Source organism: Ascaphus truei, chromosome 3, assembly GCF_040206685.1.
Source record: "Ascaphus truei isolate aAscTru1 chromosome 3, aAscTru1.hap1, whole genome shotgun sequence".
Lineage (NCBI taxonomy): Eukaryota > Metazoa > Chordata > Amphibia > Anura > Ascaphidae > Ascaphus > Ascaphus truei.
Window position 1 is genome coordinate 236,672,436 of NC_134485.1, and position 20,841 is coordinate 236,693,276.

At 43.3% G+C, this 20,841-nt stretch overlaps 1 protein-coding gene across 2 annotated transcripts in view; it reads right to left on the bottom strand.

The window, feature by feature from the left end:
- Positions 1 to 20,297, bottom strand: part of TBC1D8 (TBC1 domain family member 8) — a 102,321-nt gene extending 82,024 nt beyond the window's left edge. Inside the window, exons 1-2 of one of the 2 annotated variants that reach the window (XM_075590395.1) lie at positions 20,156 to 20,297; positions 19,308 to 19,513 (exon numbers count right to left, since the gene is read on the bottom strand). In XM_075590395.1, coding sequence (XP_075446510.1) covers positions 19,308 to 19,434 — 127 coding nt within the window. In that variant the 5' untranslated portion in view covers positions 19,435 to 19,513; positions 20,156 to 20,297. The remainder of the gene's footprint in view (positions 1 to 19,307; positions 19,514 to 20,155) is intronic. The other variant, XM_075590396.1, reaches the window with a different exon arrangement.
- Positions 20,298 to 20,841: the final 544 nt, after the last annotated feature.

Below are 20,841 nucleotides of genomic sequence, written 5' to 3' on the forward strand. Positions count from 1 at the left end.
GTAAATATTCTCCTTAATTACAACGCATGATGAGTTTTTGGAAGCAGCTTCCCAGATATCTGTCCAGGTATCGAGATCTATACAGACGTTAAGATCCTTTTCCCAGGATACCATATAGTTATCGGGGGTTTGGTTGTTCTTGGTAGAGGATAAACTGTGATATATTTTAGAGATAGTGCCCTTTGCATGGGGTTGGTGTAGACACCAGTCCTCAAACAAAGTCAAAGCATGGGTTCGACCTGGTTTGTAGACTGATTGGATATAGTGCCTAACCTGGAGAAATCTGAAGAATTCGGAGGAGGGGATATCGTGGTTTGTTTGTAGCGAAGCGAATGGGGGGACTTTCCCTTGGGTGAGGATATCCTGAGGATATCCTTGACTCTTGTGAGTCCTTTTTGAATCCAGGTATGGGAGTGCGGGTTTCCTGAGTAAAAAGGAAGGGACCCAAGTTTTATTTTTAATTATCTGTAATAAAAACAATCTGCACCATAGAGGGGTGTTTGTTGTGCTCTTCTCATTTCTACAGCAATATCCCAAGTGTGTGGTTTTTTTTTTTGGTTTTTTTTATAAAATCAGTTTTGTACTATGATAAAATACTTTAGCATTTTTTTTGTTCCTATAGCAACCATTTACAAAGTCACATCCCCTTCCTCTTCTGAAACAGGCTCTGGCACACCCCTTTTCGAACCCTGCCCTCTCTTTAGCAGTGCACCAATTGTATCTTGTGACTGTCTGGTCACATGATCTTCCCCACAGAACTTTGCAACTTTGGTTCTCTTCTGCTGCACCAACAGCCATTTAGTGAACCCCCGAGACGAATCTTCACTGATCGATCACAGGAGAACGGATCGATCGACAACTTAGCCAATTACTTATTGTGTGGATTATATTGATGCACATATTAAATGGGAAAATTTTCAAACACGGCAGCTTGGACTGCTGCTTTAACAATAATGTGTTACAGTTAGTAATATAATGGTACATTTCACACACTGCAGCACAAAGTTAGAATGCATTATGTTAGGCACACAATCTGGATTTTTAAAGATTCATAACAGGAGCACCAAACGATTGCCAGTTAAGGCAAGAATGTAGAATGATACATTGTCACATGCTTTACAAATAAACATAATAAAAACAGAAAAAGAAAGCAAACAGGGGGGTGGGGGGAAGTATTGCTGCTTTAAATTCAAATGTATTAAAAAATCCACCCCACCTGGCAGTTATCAAATGGTCATGTGTTATAAATGGGCATGTCCGCACACAGAGGATAAACAGGAAACCCATGACATGGTGTAATTGACCTTGATTATTTTATATGTAGGTCTTTCTTGATATTAGGCACACAGTGTTATTACCTTACATGAAAATATTATGGTTACAGTTTAAGGATCAGGACTTTAACCATGTTTTTAAAGCCGCAGGGGACCTTACGTAAATCACTATACCTCCCTTTACAGGGCAGAGAATGTACAAATGAAAACCCGCAGGATGGTGAGTTTATAGCGATCCAGTCTGCCATTTGGCTACAGTTTTGTTTTTTGTCTGGACCAGGACTAAGTTATTTGGGGACATATCAGCATATCAGCTTTATATATAGTGCCCGGTAACTAGGCACTTGGACTGCCTCTTCATTCCAATTACCTGTGAAACCATGGGAGGATCGAAAGCTTGTATACACAACCTTTGTTGGTCCAATAACATGCATCATACTACCTATTTTTTTTTCCTTTTACATTAATAAGGGACCAAACGCTTTTCTCCTATCTGGTTCTGCGTTATGGAGCAGACTGGGGGTGAAGGATTGTCTTCCTTGGAGTTCAGACAGAGGACTGAAGATCCATTGTCATCAATGTACATCTTTTGGGACACGTATTATCATTATTGGATATGTGATAACCTTTATAAGGTTTAAAGCCTTACATGCTACTGTTGTTGTGTCTCAATATGATATACATGTAGATTTTCTCAATGTGTTTGATCTTAAACCACATCTTGCTAAATGGTACTGTGATGTGTATAGTCATAACTTATACAAGTGAGATCACTTAAATATATTGTTAGATTTATCTCGTAATATCTGACAATAGAAATCTTGACATTAGATGTTTTCATTGCATTGTCTATGGAGTATGTAATACACCATAATTAATATAACTATTATCATTGTTACATCTATTTCTTTTGGATAATGTTTCCACATTGTTTCTTTAATAATAACTCAGGATTATAATTTTGATCATGACCTCTGTCTCATCAAGAGGGTTGCACATGTGTTTTTATATTTGGTATAGGAATATACTTTTTAATTGTTTTTTCAATAACTAGATAGTTTTTTTCACTGTATGTATTCTATATATGTTGCTGCTGACTGCAGAATATTAGTCTTCTCTCTGTCTAAATATGTATATCCTTAATTATTTTTGCCGTCCTTTGTGGCACAAAATATTGGAAGCTGCGTGCGTTTATGCACCTTACTGCCTTGTGCACTGTGTGGATGCGCACGCATTCTGTCAGTATGGGAGGCCATGGCAGTGTTTAAATCCATCCACGCATGCGTGAACTGTTAGGACGGAGGGGAGTTGATCATCAGCTCTAGCCTCGTTCATCTGCGCATGCGCGGGCAGACGGGACGGAGAGGTGTCTATCCTCACGCGTGGCTTGGTTCGTCATAGGCTACAGGTGGGTGTAACTCCCTGGGGCTGCGGATTGGCTATGCCTTGTGTTGGGGGGTTCCTCCTGGACCTGGTTGTGCGGTGCATGCGCCAGAGGAGCGATGCGTATTGGTTAATCTAAATTGGTGATGTCATTGGTTTGGCGCCAAAACGGCAGGCAGCTGTATTTAAATGTTCTGTGTAGCGTGTATGACACTTCTTGATAAAGTGCACAACCTGCACGAAACACGTAGACGGTTGCAACCCTCTATTTTATGGCTTTCCATTAAAGAGTGTATTTTGCCAGACCTGCTCTCTATCACTTCTTTGCTGTGCGCTGCAAACACACTGCATTTGGACACATCCAGACCTGAACCTGCCATCGGAGTAGAACATTCTCGCTCAGTAGACTCTAAACACAAACTTATAACTAAAAGTGTCCCTGACCACTTGAAATGTTCCAGATAGGTGTGTATTGGTTGCTTTTACTTCTAACCTCAAAAAACCACCAAGACCATATTAAGGAATGTCAAAGGAATACATATGTGAAAATCAAGCATGTTAAAACGCTGCTATGGATGTGTGCAAAAGCTTCTGTCTTGGATTTAGTGCTAGAAAACCTGTAGGGGCTTTCTGTTTGCTGGGGCAGATTGTCTGCCTCCTTATCCTTTTCATTGGCATGTGCTCTAAATAGGAGAACAAACAAAAGAGCCTTTTCTAATAATATCAGCACAGGAGGAAAGCTAGGGGAAATCCTTGTAAAGAGCTGGATAGCGGAGTTTAACTGTTTCAGTGTCATAAAGGCCCAACATACATTTCAGGCAGTTGAGGTGGCTGAAATAAGAGTGCCATTTACATGGCCACCGAGTTACATTGTTGAGTAGGTAATAGTGCCCCAAGTCATAAGAAGATCAGTATCCCTGTCCCCAGCGGGCGTACTGAAACACAGCCACCACAACCTACAGTCCTGGGACCAGGAGCACATACAAGTCTTGCCTTCCTATACATGGACTACCGCAGCGCTCTTCAACTTACAGCCAGTGGGCCAAATCCAGCCCACGGGGGGCATTGTAGTGGCATTGGACTAATTTCAAGGTCATTTCTTTGTAATTGTTCAGACAGTGGAGTACAATTTTTCACACAGAAGCTCACTTTTAAGCAAAGGTAATGGAAATGCCTCTCTCTTACCGAGCACCCCACTTCTCGGGGTCTCTGAAATACATCTCCAAATTATTTAAAGATTTCAGCTGTTTTCTACTGTAAACAGGTTTGTAATTAACTTGTAACGTAATATTAGTTTGCGTCTCAGGACACACACACACACACACACACACACACATTACAATTTAGCAAGCATTTGCAGCATCTGAAAGGATAATATTTTCAAAGTCCTTAGATATATTTCAGATTACATTACAATATTCTTTTGGAACTCTTTTTCCAATCTTGGCCCCTTTGGTAATGGTCTCCAGGTCACCTATGAAATAATGATCCAGACCTGGTTCTGTATTCCCTTTTGCTAGTTTCTTAGTCTTCAAGTTATATATGAAGCAAGACCAGCCCTGCTCAGTCTCACCACAGGTGAGCGGGAGTTAATTGACAGGCTCAAGTTTGGGCCTACAGCTATGGGTCTGATGCCTGCATATACTGCTACTTTAACACTTTGAGTGCCAGAGTCCCTTCGATCCCATGTCCGTCCCCCAAGTGCCAAATCACATGACGTAGTTGCTATGTTTTGGGGCACTCAAAGGCTTAAGGGGGATAATCCTTCCAAGGTAGAGTTGTGCAAGGGTCTTTATATGTTCTCTGGAAACATTTTGGCTGTTTCCATTTACATTTAGCGTAACTATAAAGTGTTTGTGAAAGTTCCCATTGCTCAGAAATTAGCAGTACTACAAAGTACTGTAGACTTTGGTGCAACATTCTCGTCAGAATACTGTGAAATTTCACGACTCGATGGATTTGCGCGAAAATGGCAGTATATAAAAGGGCTTTTTGTAACTTGATGCCATTTGCTTCAGTGCTGGAATTTCAAATACACATTGACTTTTAAAGGCGCAATCCTAGCCGGCGAATTAGTGTGTGTGTGTGTGTGATTTAATGCTGGACTAATATTTTTTGCAAAAGCTTGCCATTTTCACACAAAACAAATATATGCACTTCTTTAACCCAGGCTGTGCTGAGGAGCTGTGTAATATGGCAGGTATAGGCTTATATACAGGCATACCCCGCATTAATGTACGCAATGAGACCGGAACATGTATGTAAAGCGAAAATGTACTTAAAGTGAAGCACTACCTTTTTTCCACTTATCGATGCATGTACTGTACTGCAATCATCCTATATGTGCATAACTGATGTAAATAACGCATGTGTAACAGGCTCTATAGTCTCCCCGCTTGCGCACAGCTTCGGTACAGGTAGGGAGCCGGTATTGCTGATCAGGACGTGCTGACAGGCGCATGCGCGAGCTGCCGTTTGCCTATTGGCCGATATGTCATTACTCGCGAGTGTACTTAAAATGAGTGTCTTTAAACCAGGGTATGCCTGTAGATCGGTGTTAAAATAGATTTGACGCAAAAGGTGACAACCAGTATGTGCTCATTTGCATGTCATTACCCAGAATCCCTGGCTGCAGTGCAAGCATTGTATGTTAAGAGATAATGGGGAAAGGCAGGGCTGCAGACCTGTCTGAGACGTGAATGTGCTCACAAGTCATTGGTATTTGCTGTGTTGTATACTGTACGGTTGAGGATTTTGTCACTTTTTTCACCCACTGTAACTTAATGTGTGGTTAAAAAAAAATACAAAACAAAATTCTTTGAGTCACAACATTTCACGAATGCCAGTGACATGTTTAAGGTGTTACATCTGGGTGATTAATGGCTTTGTTATCCAAATCTGGCACCTGTGTACGTGTGTGTGTGTGTGTGTGTGTGTGTGTGTGTGTGTGTGTGTGTGTGTGTGTTATATATATATATATATATATATATATATATAAATCAAACAGCCCTAAGAGAGGAGGGGGGGGAGGTGAACAGCAGAGAGAGTGTTCAACTTACCAAGGTGTGTGTCTGAGTCCACAGGGGTGATTCAGCAGGGTGAGTGTGTCGGAGTGTTATGGTGAGTCTGCAGGGGTGAGACTGTCTGTGGAGTAGGTGTGTCCGTGATGTCATCGTACCTCTTGGCCAATGAGAGCCATGAGGGAGGCGGGTCACAGTGGAGTAGATGTGTCCGTGATGTCAGCTTACCTCTTGGCCAATGAGTCGTGGGGGAGGCGGGCGGACCGAGTGACCAATGAGAATCCCCACATCTAACAATCACGCAATTTTCGATATAGATATATGCCTAGTTCTTATGTAAACATGGGGATCTGAGACTTGGGAGGGGTTTGATTTCCTCTGGTTGCTCCCCTTTGTGTGATGTCACTGTGTGATCAGGAGGCGCTTGTACAGCCAGAGAACCCTCTCTCCCTTCCCTTACCTGTAATGGATCTCTGATAAGGACAGGGTGGGTTAAGGGTAAAGAAAAACACTTAACCGACATACATATACGCAGAGGCACCTAAAAAAAAAATTAAACTTGTAATTCATTTCCCAGAACGAAAAGCAGCCAGATCTTTGCGACTCGCATTCTTCGATTTATTTAGGGAAGACCATTGAACTGTTCAATTATTTACCAAAGGTTTGAACCTTTAAAGCAGCCGCCCATACAGGCTGAAGTGAAGACAGATACCATTCCATGGCGAGCTAGGACCAGGGTCTGTGTAATCAGAGAAGCTGCTCATGACAGAGGCCAAAGTGTGACAGAATTAGATCTCAAAAACGACAGCTTCCCCCCCCACCACACTTACAGGAAAATGCATGAATAAAATAGGGAAGTCTTTGCTTTCTGGTCCCTTAGCTGACAGTAGATAGAAAATGTATGTATTGATGGTACAAAAATTTTACCCAACTGTTTAAAATTCTGTTCTTTGGCGATCGAGCTTGGTACGTTTCTTATGGTGCACTAAAACAGTACTTTTGTTTAAAGCAGCAGCATGTTACTGTGTTTTAGGATATATTTTTATTTAAAGTTTTAGGGGTTACCCAGTCGACTCAGCACCAAATATCTGTGTGCGATTACCTAACAGGGTAGTGATTATTTAATTCTTTGCCCCTTACCCTCTTATGTACTACAGCGAGAAGCAGGATTAATCAGTACTAATGAGGGCAATGATAACTGCGTTATCTTGCTTCTCATCATATTGAATAGCAGGTATATTTGAGCCCCATTTTAAACAACAAAAGCTGTGATAATGTTCTCAGCATTATATTGTACTTAATGTTCATCATGAAATGTAGTAGATACATTTTTCAAACAGACATTTCCTATCCGCTGAAAAAGAACAATACGATAATAATCAACAGATTGACAGTAATTCAGGTGAGAACAGATTGAACTTGTGGAATTAGTATAACAGACCCCATTATACACAGCACAGAAGTCCAGAAAATGTGTACATGCCACAGAACAAGGCAATCCCGTCAGCCTTCAAACAGGTCAATGATTTGCACAGCTCATCTTATCACACAAGGAAAGGCTCAGGCCGGGGCTGCTGGTGCTTGGTGCAGTTTCGATGTTGGAAACCGTTTCATACCTTTCCTGCCTGGGCTGCAAACCACTGAAGGTCGCAGCACAGGTCACTTAGAAGTTGCAGCCAAGTTAAAATTGTGGCTCAATATTTCAAAGGGGGTATTGTTTCTTTACAGGACATATCCACAGTCCCCTGGACTCCAGGGTACCTCTTGGTTCCCGAGATATACCTAGTTTTGCCCCACAGGGCAAGAATACTTGCACAGAGGACACAATATGGCTGCAGAATCAGGCAGGCCAATAGACAGCTGCTATATTATCAGGAGATGGGCTTGTGTTTTTCTATTGGTGAACTCCCCAGCCATGTGTGTAGTTTTGTTTATGTCTCAAACCAGAGACAGGACATGAAACACAGACAGAGCTCAGTGCACATCCAGTGAAACTTATACACGATACAGTGCCTAAATATATATGTATAGATATCTATTAAATAAAATGGTCTTTTAGTTTAACATTTTGGCCAAAGTGTTGTAAGCCCCTGAGCCACTACATGGCAGACCACATCTCAAGGGTCCCCAACAATAATATTCAATATGAGCTTGTAGGTGACCTGTATGTTTTACAATTCTTGTTCAGCTGGTCTTAGCTGATTGGAGGGTGGCAACCTCCTACCTAATTGAAGCTCACCCCCTCCCACATTTAAAAGCTCACTCCATAGCATCTCCCACTCTCAGGGGAACTTGCTTGCTTGAAGCATGATTGTGACAAATCTAATAGAGTGCTTTTCCTGGTAATGTACAGGTTAATAAAAGCTTCAGACTTAGAAGTATGCAACTAATTTTGACAGATTTATTATAAATCATTCTTCCTGGTAATGCTCAGGTTATTAAGAATTTATATCAGTGTTAGGGACCCTTGAGATGTGGTCTGCCGTGTAGTGGCTCAGGGGCTTACAACACTTTGGCCAAAATGTTAAACTAAAAGACCATTTTATTTATTAGTTATTTATACATGTATATTTAGGCACTGTACCGTGTACAAGTGTCACTGGATGTGCACTGAGCTCTGTCTGTGTTTCATTTCCAGTCTCTGGTTTGAAATATATATTGCCATGCTCAGTAGCACTCCTCTGTGACACATATATATGTTGTGGTTATTTTGGGGGTTCAATATGAGCTTGTAGGTGTCCTGTACAGTATGTTGTTTATGTCTCACCTTGATAAAGCACTCCTATAGAGCGAAACGTGTAGGTGGTGCGCTTGTGTTTGTCCTTTAGTCTATGAGACGTTAAAACCTCTTAATGGGGCCATCCTGTGATGTTTGCTTTTGTTAGTGCTCTGTTTTTCACCATCATTTTTGTTTAAGCCTAACACTGACCTCTTCCTGGTTCAGGTACAATTAAAACAAAAAAGAGAGAAATACAAAAGAGGGACTTGTGCTGCTTTAACCAATGCACTGTCAGAGGAGTCAGCAACACAAAGCACAACAATTACCACAGGAAACACAGCACTGCTTTCGTTTGGTCCTCGTGCTAACAAATGATCAGGGTTGGAGTCCCCAACAATAATGTGCTTATATAAATATTTAGTTTTAAAAAAAATGGCACAAGTGACAGGATGGGAGGTGTGACTTATTAGCAAAGACTTGGCCAAATTAGGATTGTTCTCTTTGCCAGAAGAAATGTTGAGTCAGTACACGTAAAACAAATAATATTGTTGGGGGAGATCAGCTTTAAAACCCAACTTCAAAGCCAGACAGAAACTCTGAATACAGGAGAGCCAGAATAGACATACAGGGCTGACAGGTTTATGCAGTGTGACCACAGATTGCAGAACACATTATTAAGTGTGGAGGATCAGAGATATCTGATTGCCTTTACATTGTCACACAAAAGCAGAAGGGGGTGGGGTGTTAGTGGGGTGCAAGCTGGTGTTTGTACAAGACATAACTTGTCTGCCTTTTAGTTGATACTGATGTACAGTATGTCTCTTTGCTATTGACTTAAAAACATAGAAACCGATATTAAATTAAATAGGGAGCCTGTGATGCCCCAAACCAGCCCACTTACAACAGCTGAAGAGCAACTATTGTATATTTGTGTGTGTCCCGATCCCTTTGCTTAATATCTTTACCGCACCACAACAGCTTGGGAGTCTCTTCCACGTATCCAACACCCTTCATGTAAAAAAATAATCTTCGCATACGTCCCAAGATTAAGGGTCATATTCAACAGTCGCTATGAAATCAACATGGTCCCAACTGCTGCGATCTTCTCTGGTAAATGAACGTCCGCACTTAGGAGGTTACATGCTGCAGACAATCATTGTACTGCGCGTATTGTGGATTTTAAACTCTGCGATACTGAACCCTCCCCTCTGGACTGGTACCGGCACAATAGTGACATTACAGCTAGTCCCCTTCGTTTATTGTAACACACACTCCCAAGGGAGTGTAACCTCTCTTTCCTTCTCGCTCTTTCCCTCTTGGGTTTACGCGGCCTTGGGAGTACAGCGGGCCTGTAGGAGGGTCCAAAAGGAGCTGCACCCACGGAAAGGAAAGACAGCCATTTAGTCCATACGTTTTTTTGTACTGCATGCCACATATCTTTCTCTGAAAGTAGATTGTTTTCTGACTCGTATCACAAATGCACAAGTCCCCAGTGTTTTTGTGCCTTTTTCCCACCCTTAGTTATTGTATCTGATGGAAATCCCCATATATTTGGGGGTTGCAACCTACTTCTAGATCAAAACAAAATACAGACTTCCTCTAACTGCCCAAACAGCTTGTGATTTATTTCTTCCTTTTTCTTCACAGCACTGAAAGTTACACTTTGCAGCAAAGTGGTTTATCATGGCTCTGTTTATTAACCCTTTCTGGCCACCCCGACAGCAAAGAGACCAAGTGCTTACTTAAGTGTACATACATTATGATGCATGTGATCGGCATTGTGATCTATTGCAATGCAGTTGGTAAAATGAGACGCTTGTAACCATTATATTTTTGGGGGAGTTACTGGAAAGAAACTTTTATTGCTGTAAAATATCCCCAGCGCCTTCCTTAATCCCATGGAAAGTGTAAGCTTTTCTTGCCTACAGCTGCCTTGCTCGTACCGTTCGTAATCCTTGTGTGTAGGAGATATTGCAGAAAGAAAAGGAAAATGCTGAATCAACCATTTGTCTGGGAGAGAGGAATAGACTCAATAGAGGACACCCACTTAATTGCAACATGTCACTCATAAAAACAACAAAGTCATGTCCCCTACAAAGCTTTCTTAGCACTGAGAACGATCCCGTCTAAGCCCCCACTCTATTAGAGAAGCCAGCAACACAGGGAAGTGTTTCAAGTCTCTGCAATGCTGAAGAGGTTATAGTCACGCTCAATGTTCACCATCAACATCAATATGTAGGCCCCACAAATTCCTAATAATAATAATAGCGCTGTACCGCATAACGCTACCCTAAGGGGTAGATCCACAGAGCTCTGTTAACGTGCCAAGTGCTAACGGGGATCTTCAAAGCTCATTAATGATGTGTTAAGTGCTGTTTTCAGTCGTAACGAGCCCTAGCGTTACTATAACAGACGTTAGTGCCAATTGTATGCAAAAAGAGGTGTTCCTTCTAACAACGCATATCCACAGCGCTGTGTTATAGTTAATGCAGGGATTTAACACAACGTTAGCAAATGATGGCATTGCTCAGATCCAGACACTGAAATACTTATCCAGACCCTGTAAAACAGACGTACAAGACCACAGTTGGGTATGATTTAACTAACATATTGCTGTTATTCACAGGGCTCTTTTACTCTCCTATTCTCTTTTTTTAACTTGAATTAAGCACCAATTCGGGGTCCTGCTAGAAGTAACGCCACCTTTGGGTAACGCCATGTTATTTGGCACTAATGCAGGGCAGTGCCACCTTGACATGGCGTTAAGCCTATGCTAATCAGATCTCCAACAGTCGTGTTTGCATATACAGTATTTAGCTTTGTGGATATCTGTTAAACTCGGGGAAGCGAACAGACGTTACCTATTTAGGCAACGTCATGTAAGTAGCCCAATTTGAAGGAGCTCTTTGCATCTACCCCCAAATATTTCCATGCAGCCCACCAACAATCCCGGACCATTTACACAACAGTATTTCCGAGCGCCCTTGCAGTCTGCCAACCTGACTGTGTGTGGGGCCTTACTCACAGGCCCTTAGCTCAGAGTAATAACAAGTGGAGAGGCAGTCACCCCAGTTGGTTGAAGACAAGTTCTTAGAGAGGTAAGACTGTCGGGTAAAATGAGATTAGCAGCAAGCTTTGAAAGGCTGGAAGCGCATGAAGATACTCAGCATCATTATATGGTGCAGGATGTCCATGTGATGAATGTAATGTTAAACAAATATTGAATATGGCTTTCAGAAACTTCCTGCTCAACCAAAGCAGTTCATAGATTATTTGGTACCTATTCATTTATTAAAACAACTTTCTAAACGGTCTATATATCTGATCGTCACTGTAACTTTCTCAGGACCAATTAACCTTTACAAAAAGGAGGACAACCAGCCATCGATCAACATTACATTGCCATAGCACGTCTGGACTACATTTACCACGTTAACCTCTGTACAAGCTGTAAGAATGCACAGAGTATCTGGGAGTGTTCAGACACTGGACAAGGATTGCATGGGAGGTGCTATCAAGGTGAAGGCGAGTGCATGTGAGGGGGGTATCAGAGCGCAGAACAAGAAGCCATTGTGTTACCGTGCCGACACCGCGTGCAACTGGTACAGCTTATGTTAGGGGAGACATGAAAATGGCATTCGACTTCAAAGCGTACAACTAAAAGACTGAGGCCGTTCTGTGACGTTCGAGAAATAAATTGCAACCTTGAGAGGATGAATGATGGTTATGGTACATGACAGAAGAGAAGATCTAGAATTACTTAACAGCTTCATGATCAAATTGCACTTAACGCTTATTTGGCTGAGGAACTGATTGTTTATATACGACATTCCTTATATATACTGGCCCACGCCAGACAGAGCTGTCTATACTGCAAGCAGAGTGCTTCATTCTGATATGTTACACACATTAATTACCCTGAGTAATATAAGCCACACTCCTACCAGGTCTGGTACAGTATTCTATTCAGAGTTAACATTTATGCCCAGCAAGATCATCCATTTATAATCAATTACAAAGCAGTTACATACACTGCTATTTCTACTTTAATTCAAAATGATCATTGCAAAGACAGACCACCATTAGTAGATTGGGTGATATTGACCCACAATAATTGTAGGACTGAATCTGCAGTATATACACTATGGGGGATATTGAATACCATACTGTAATTCTATACTCACATTTCCTCTGCCCTTCCCCTTCCCCATTTTTTAGCTGTATTTGCCTGTAAGTCCCATTTTTTATATAAACTTCCATTAAATGTTATGTTGTAATCACTTATTACTCGCACAGTATTTGCACCACTCATTGGTGTGCACACAGGTAGATATATACTCTGGTTCCCTGAACCGTGTTGTCCTTTATTCACAGTTTTATATCTCACCTGTGCAGCACCCTATCCAGACATGATTTTCTCTGTAATTCTGAGCAGTTCCTCTTTTTCTGTTTGTACTGCAAGCACCATCACAAAAAAATGGGGTGGGGGGGGGGGGGGGGGGGGGGAGCCCGTCAACTCAAAATATGCATTATAAGACTCTTTGAACAATGCCAAATGAGCTCCCAAATTATTATTATTATAATTATTATTATATTTAAGCAGCGCTTTTCTCCCAATGGGATTCAAAGCACTTCACACATGTAAAGCTAACCCTTACAAAAAAATTAAAGGATCACAAAATGTAATATTAATTAAATAACATGTATGTCATGAGAAAAAAATAATTATCCATTGTTATCCCCATTCACAAAATAACTTTTCAACTAAATATTTAGGTTGAAACACCAATATAAATTATTACATCAAGTGCTTCAAGGAGGTTCCCCTCCTACACACACACACACACACACACAACACACACAACACACACAACACACACACGGCATGGAGGTCCCCTTCACACACACACACACACACACACACACACACACACACACACACACACACACACGGCATGGAGGTCCCCCTCCTACACACACACACGGCATGGAGGTCCCCCTCCTACACACATACACGGCATGGAGGTCCCGCTCTTACACACACACACGGCATGGAGGTCCCGCTCTTACACACATACACGGCATGGAGGTCCCCCTCTTACACACACACACACACACGGCATGGAGGTCCCCTTCTTACACACACACATACACGGCATGGAGGTCCCGCTCTTACACACATACACGGCATGGAGGTCCCCCTCTTACACACACACACACACACACACGGCATGGAGGTCCCCCTCTTACACACATATACGGCATGGAGGTCCCCCTCTTACACACACACACACACACGGCATGGAGGTCCCCCTCTTACACACACACACGGCATGGAGGTCCCCTTCTTACACACACACGGCATGGAGGTCCCCCTCTTACTTACACACACACACACACACACACACACACGTGGAGGTCCCCTTCTTACACACACACACACACGTCATGGAGGTCCCCTTCTTACACACACACACACACGTCATGGAGGTCCCCCTCTTACACACACACACGGCATGGAGGTCCCCTTCTTACACACACACACACGTCATGGAGGTCCCCTTCTTACACACACACACGGCATGGAGGGCGCCCTCTTACACACACACACACACACACGTGGAGGTCCCCTTCTTACACACACACACACACACACACACACGGCATGGAGGTCCCCCTCTTACACACACACACACACACACACACACACGGCATGGAGGTCCCCTTCTTACACACACACACACACGTCATGGAGGTCCCCCTCTTACACACACACACGGCATGGAGGTCCCCCTCTTACACACACACACACACACACACACACACACACGTCATGGAGGTCCCCCTCTTACACACACACACGGCATGGAGGTCCCCCTCTTACACACACGGCATGGAGGGCGCCCTCTTACACACACACGGCATGGAGGTCCCCCTCTTACACACACACACGGCATGGCGGTCCCCCTCTTACACACACACACACACACACACACGGCATGGAGGTCCCCCTCTTACACACACGGCATGGTGGTCCCCCTCTTACACACACACACACACGGCATGGAGGTCCCCCTCTTACACACACACACACACACACACACACACACACACACACACACACAAGGCTTTTGTTAGGGCCCAGTGATGGCTTCAGACCAATGAGAACTCAGTTGCAGACACTTCAAAGCTGCAGTGATGAGCATAACATTTTATAGCAGGTATAAGAATATCACAACCCACCCACTCCCCCCCCCCCAAAAAAAATGTTTACATTATTATATCAGCAAAAATGTTAACAGGATTTGTTTTAACAATTATGTTATGAGCATGAGGCAACTGGAAGAACAAATTGTACCTTTAAAGCAGGAATCTTACTACGTATGTAGCTATTTATTGCAAAGCAGGAAGTATGCAATCAAGTGGCCCTAGTTGCAGAAGTCCACCAACAGATACCTCCATCATTTGTGGCTAATTTCCAGTTTCCCGCCCTCGCACAACCAATCTACAGTGCTATGCAGGAGGCGGCAGAAAAAGGTGGACAACGTTGTTTGCAGAGCCGTTACCAATTCACACTTTGCAGTTAACAAACTGGGCTAATTTGCCAAAACTCAAACCGTTACCATGTGAAATAGATCTTCTGAAATGGTTACTGATCATTGTTTAGAAGCCTAACACATAGAGTTGTCTATAGACAGTGTAACTCGAGTAGTTCGGATCGGATATCCCTAGTGCAGAATTTAATAAAAGCAACAACAAAAATAAATTAAAATGCTCATTTGGAAATGATTTGCAGAGAAGGTTACCACCAATACAGCATGATACAGACACTGAAAGTGTTATTATGAAGTCCCAATGTGTTTGACCTTCATTAACTCACAAGGCAAGTTACAGCTTGAAACCATCACTTCATGACCATAAAGTTCATATTAATCTCTCCCCTGCTGGTTTGAATAACAGAGCACTTGATCCCTTGCTATGATCATACATTAGAGCCTACATAACACAGCAGTGTGCACAGACTATCCTTATGATGTGCAAAGTAAAGAATGCTTCACTCTTGATCAAATCTCTCCCATCAAATAGTCAATAATCCATTCATTTGGATTATAGAATGACCCCCAGACATTCCACTACAAACGACTGATTGCATATTGAAATTGCACTCCTTTTACTTTACTGATATGAAGACAACATGCAATCCCTGTAAGAGGCCTCTCTAGCACAATAATTGCAGACATCTAGCTTTGCCGCCACTGAAAAGACTTATTGTTAAGGGCAACATAATTACCAGCAGCTCTTAAAACCCATCAACTGGCAGACCTGCATAGGGAGCATCTGTCACTGAAGGAGATGCATTAAAAAACAAATACAGACATAGTCTGTGTATGCAAACAGAATGCTGAATTTTAGCCAATTAAGAGTAGAACACTTGTCGCTGGTTTAAGACACTATGAAAATCTTTACGCAGCAGTCAAACTTCTCTTCTTGCCCTGTCCAATGCTGGTTTCATTCTACATAACGGATGCTTTGTTTGGAAGATGTGTCTGAACTAGGACTGGTCTGTCAGCTTAAAACGGAGCTCTTTCAGAACCCACTGCAGGCTAAAGGTTACCGTGGTAGAAATAAAGAAAATCATGATTGTTAGCACTAAAAAGAATATTAAAGGGAATTTCAAAGGCTGTGCCCAATATGTTTTTTACTGGAGATATTAAAAAGTTATGTAAATCAAAACACAAGAGGCCTCTCTAACCACTGCTGCTAACACGATTCACAATGGCAACTTCTGATTCTGAATCAAGATGGGTTAATTTCATACTTTTGCAAGCATCCCTACATTTCAGAAAGGAAAGATAAAACAAGAAACACACTTTACTTCCTTAATTTATGTAACACCATAAGGGGGAACATCTAAACCTTGAGATTGATCCCAAAAATAGCCAAGTTCCACACACTTGCTTCCCCTGTAATGTCACCCGATTGTGCCCTTTCATGACACCTATATATGATATGCCCAATCCGCTTTGTTCCTTGCAGCTGATCAACAAAGCTCCTACGAGAACAACTGTCTCAGTATCCCCCCTTCTTAAGGAAATTCAGTGGCTGAGAAACAGTGTGTTCGCATGATTTTGTACAGTAAATAAAAATACCACTTGTGGATGCATTTGCATCTATCAGACAGGTCTGCAACCCTGTATTTCCCCATTATCGCTTAGCAAACAATGCTTCTACTGCAGCCAGGGATTCTGGGTAGTGACATGCAAATGAGCACTCACAGCTTGTCACTTTACGTCTTGATTTTGTGAAAAGACAACGTGTGGCTCACTCAGCCTAGTTGTTCTTTTATGGAAGACTGTAAGCATCACCTACTAAGATTAACTTCATTACAGGATTACTGCGGCTACATGTTGGCTCTTCAGATGTTACAAAAGTGCATATTCATACTGCGTGATCCTGTGATATAAACCCTAGTAAATGTCAATATTTGTTTCATTTGAAAAGTTCAAGCATAAAGCCAATAATTGGAAAATTGCAAGCAAAAGAAATGACTTGGTTTGAATGAAATGAAACAGCACAGCTGAGCACACAGTAATGTAATCATGTGATTTTGCACTGCTACTAAGCATGTCTCCATTACCGGAGTAATTAAGGTCTAGCGCACCATTCAAGGCCCGATACATCGCACAATGATCACCAGACTCTAGGGGAAAACAAGTCCACGATATAAAAAAGGTCTTAAAATCCCTAGAATTGGCTGACGGTAACAAAAACCCTACAGCAAGAGAATGGCTAGCAAGTATAAACAGGAAGGGGATAAAATGCATTACCGGAGGAGCAAAAACACATGGATGTCTTATGAACGAGGGAGACAGAGACCGGTAGTTAAGTGAAGCCAAACAGCTAGTGTTTTGTTCGACAGGTAACATTTTCTCCCCACCTGAATCACGTATTAGGCGAGCCTACACTTCCACCAGCATAACACCAATGTTACACAGTGCAAAGAATACAGGACGAGGGCTGACAGTGCAAACATAGTACAATCACAGCAATAAAAACATTTCTGCTTTAAACACATGGAAAACACACAGTGCGTTAGGACCACTGAATTTCACCACTAAACTGAATAAAGTGTTAGGAGTCATGGGCAAAAATAAAAATATAATTTACATTTTAGAGACTACGAGTACATTATGCTTAAGAGTTACTCATGGCTGCATCATTTTCTAAAACCTTGATGAGGGTTTCAGCCACTTATGACCAATAAGCAGCACAAATCTGTGTTGAAACCTTCCAGGAGACAGTTAGCAACGCAATGCTTTTCAATGCATTACAGCTGCTTCAAGCCGTGATTGGGTTAAAGAAAGTAGCTTGAGCCTTATTTCCCAACTGAAGCATGGGTCACCTGCCAGCCCATATCACACAGCTCAACAAACATATCAAACATACATGACGTCAGCGCCAGAGAGGCCTTACCTGTATTGTAGAGCCTCTCTGGCACTTAAGTGTTAAATCAATTACTTGTTTGCAATGTGCTACCCAGGCTGGCATTTGTGGAGTCATTTCACAAAAGGAAAAAGGTTGAATTGTGAAGCTGATAATGAAAGATGTATGTCCAGGAATCAGCCCTAGCGCGTCACGGGACTAGCTAGATAAATGCCCCCATCAAAATTCCCAGGCAACACTTATAAAGCAGAGTTTTTATCACAATCCTTTTTCTTCTTGATGGCTATTTTCGGCTGGCTAGAAAGAATTTGAAACCCGCAGTTAAAATTAACTAGGCATGAGATAGCGAACAGGGGTAATGGCAAGGCAGGAATTCTGACTAGACTATTTGCAGTTATCACATTTGAAAATTAACAATGCATTAAGCATATTCATACAACACTATAAAGAGATACGCACCAATACATATATGTGCACACAATATATAACCTTTCATATGTATCTTTTGCACACATGTAAATGTACAAACTTTGGTGAGAAAATACTAACTAAATGCTGTATTTCTTCAGAGCTAAGTGCATCTCTGTTGGTTGTATTCTACAGTATATGGTTGCTTACCTGCATTGATTCCAACTTACATTTACAAACTAGGCGTACCAATCCCTGTGTTTCAAACCTACAGGGCCACATGATTTTTGAATAAAGGGGTTAGTAAAGAAACACTCCACTTTCTGTTTTTTGAAATTATACATTTTTGGTTAAACATCAAGTCACTGACTGGGAGTGATGCTTGGGATGTAGAAGGAGACTAATGGCTTTAGGGGCACCTCAGTCAGTGACTGCCAAACAGTGAGACCCAAGTAACAATGATCGAATCTGGCTGCCAATGAGCGAGTCTCAGTTCAGAAATAGATAGGCAAGTCTGCTTGCCAATGAATGTGAATGAGACCTAGTGAGCCTGCCTGCCAATGAGTGAGACCCCAGTGAGTCTGCCTGCCAATGAGTGAGACCCCAGTGAGTCTGCCTGCCAATGAGTGAGAACCCTAGTGAGTCTGCCTGCCAATGAGTGAGACCCCTGGTGTGACTTTCTGCCAATGAGTGAGACCTCTAGTGAGTCTGCCTGCCAATGAGCGAGACCACTAGCTAGTCTGCCTGCCAATGAGCGAGACCATTAGTGAGTCTGCCTGCCAATGAGCGAGACCACTAGTGAGTCTGCCTGCCAATGAGTGAGAACCCTAGTGAGTCAGTCTGCCAATGAGTGAGACCTCTAGTGAGTCTGCCTGCCAATGAGTGAGATCCCTGGTGTGTCTGTCTGCCAATGAGTGAGACCTCTAGTGAGTCTGCCTGCCAATGAGTGAGACCACTAGTGAGTCTGCCTGCCAATGCGTGAGACCCAGTGATTTGCCTGCCCAAAAGTGGGCCTCCTCAGTGCACATAAGTGTGTGTGTGTTTGCTGTCTGCACTCACCGGTGAACCTGGCCGCACTGTCCCCATGCCCCCGGCGGCGCTGCAGGATGAAGTACTGGTTGGACTTGTGAGTGACCCACAGCCGCAGCGCGTTCTTCAGCAGAACCTCCTCGGGCTTCAGCCACATCCTGCCGGAGCGAGCCGCCTGTCACCGCCGCATGCCGGGACACACCGCCTCGGCACCGCACAGCCTGCACGGGCGGGCTCTGCAAGCAGGCGAAGAAATGCAATGCTCACATCAGTGCGCGCCCCCTAGCGCCAGCTCCGCGCACTGCCCGGTCACACAGCAATGCTCTCCTGCACAAGCAGATCTGCCCACCGTGCAACCCAAAGCTTACTGACCACTGTGTCCCCCCCCTCCCAAGGCAGCACAGCTTCCTCATACCCCTGCAGATCAGCACTCAGTCTGCATGTCATTGTAACATTAGAGGCAACCGATCTGCACAACAGCCACTGACTATCCGAACGCGTTTTATTTTCCTACATACTACAGTATACACACCTGAATGAATCCCTGATCCTACGCCCACCCCATGTACACCTTTCTGCTATCCCAGGACCCTGCACATGTCGTTTATGTCTTCCAGCTGTGCACCTCTCTTCCTAGACCTGCATCCCTCTGCCCTCTCTCTTGTGTACTGTCAATACCTCTCACCCCAGCTCTCCTCGCTCCCTGATCTCTCTCGTAACATACTGTAGATCCATGTTCAATTTCCATGGCTTCTCAGCCAGTCCCCCTCTTTCCTTCCCCGCCTTTACCTGTGTGGGTCTAAATCTCCACTCTTCCCTGTCCTGCTGCTCTATCACCACTCCACATATGCCCTGCTGTCCCTGAAGCTGTGCCTCACCTGCCCTGCTGCAGATCTCCCTGCTCCTGCTCCTGTGCATGTGCAGTATGGCTGGCACTGCTTCCTCACTCAGCACACACACAGTTCCGGGATCCGGAGAGGAAGTACAGTCCCAGCACCCGGCTCCCTCTCTGTGCTGCTGCACTCCCGGCTCTGCTCTCACACAACCACTACTCAATCACTGCAACAACTACTCAATCACTGCAACAACTACTCAATCACTGCAACACGCATGTCACCCCCTAAGGACGGAAATCAGTGGGGTGTGCCCCCCCCCCCCCAAAAAAAATATTTTACATGGTGGTGTTAATTTTTACCAGACCCCAGTAAAGTTTATGAGGCTGCTAATGCTATAACTCAGGGGGTTTCAACCTTTTTTTTGGTTAAGGAACTAAAGAATTAGATTGTGAAATCCCCCCCCCCCCATCACTCTTTTCTCCCCCCATCTTTTTTTTTTTTGCTCCATCTCCCTTTAATCCTCATCGCTCTTCCCCCCCCCCCCCCCCATCTCTCTTTTCTCCCCCCCCCCTCCCAGCTCTCTTTTCTCCCCCCCCCCATCTCTCTTTCCCCCCCCATCTCTTTTCTCCCCCATCTCTTTTCTCCCCCCATCTCTCTTTTCTCCCCCCATCTCTCTTTTCTCCCCCCCCATCTCTCTTTTCTCCCCCCCCATCTCTCTTTTCTCCCCC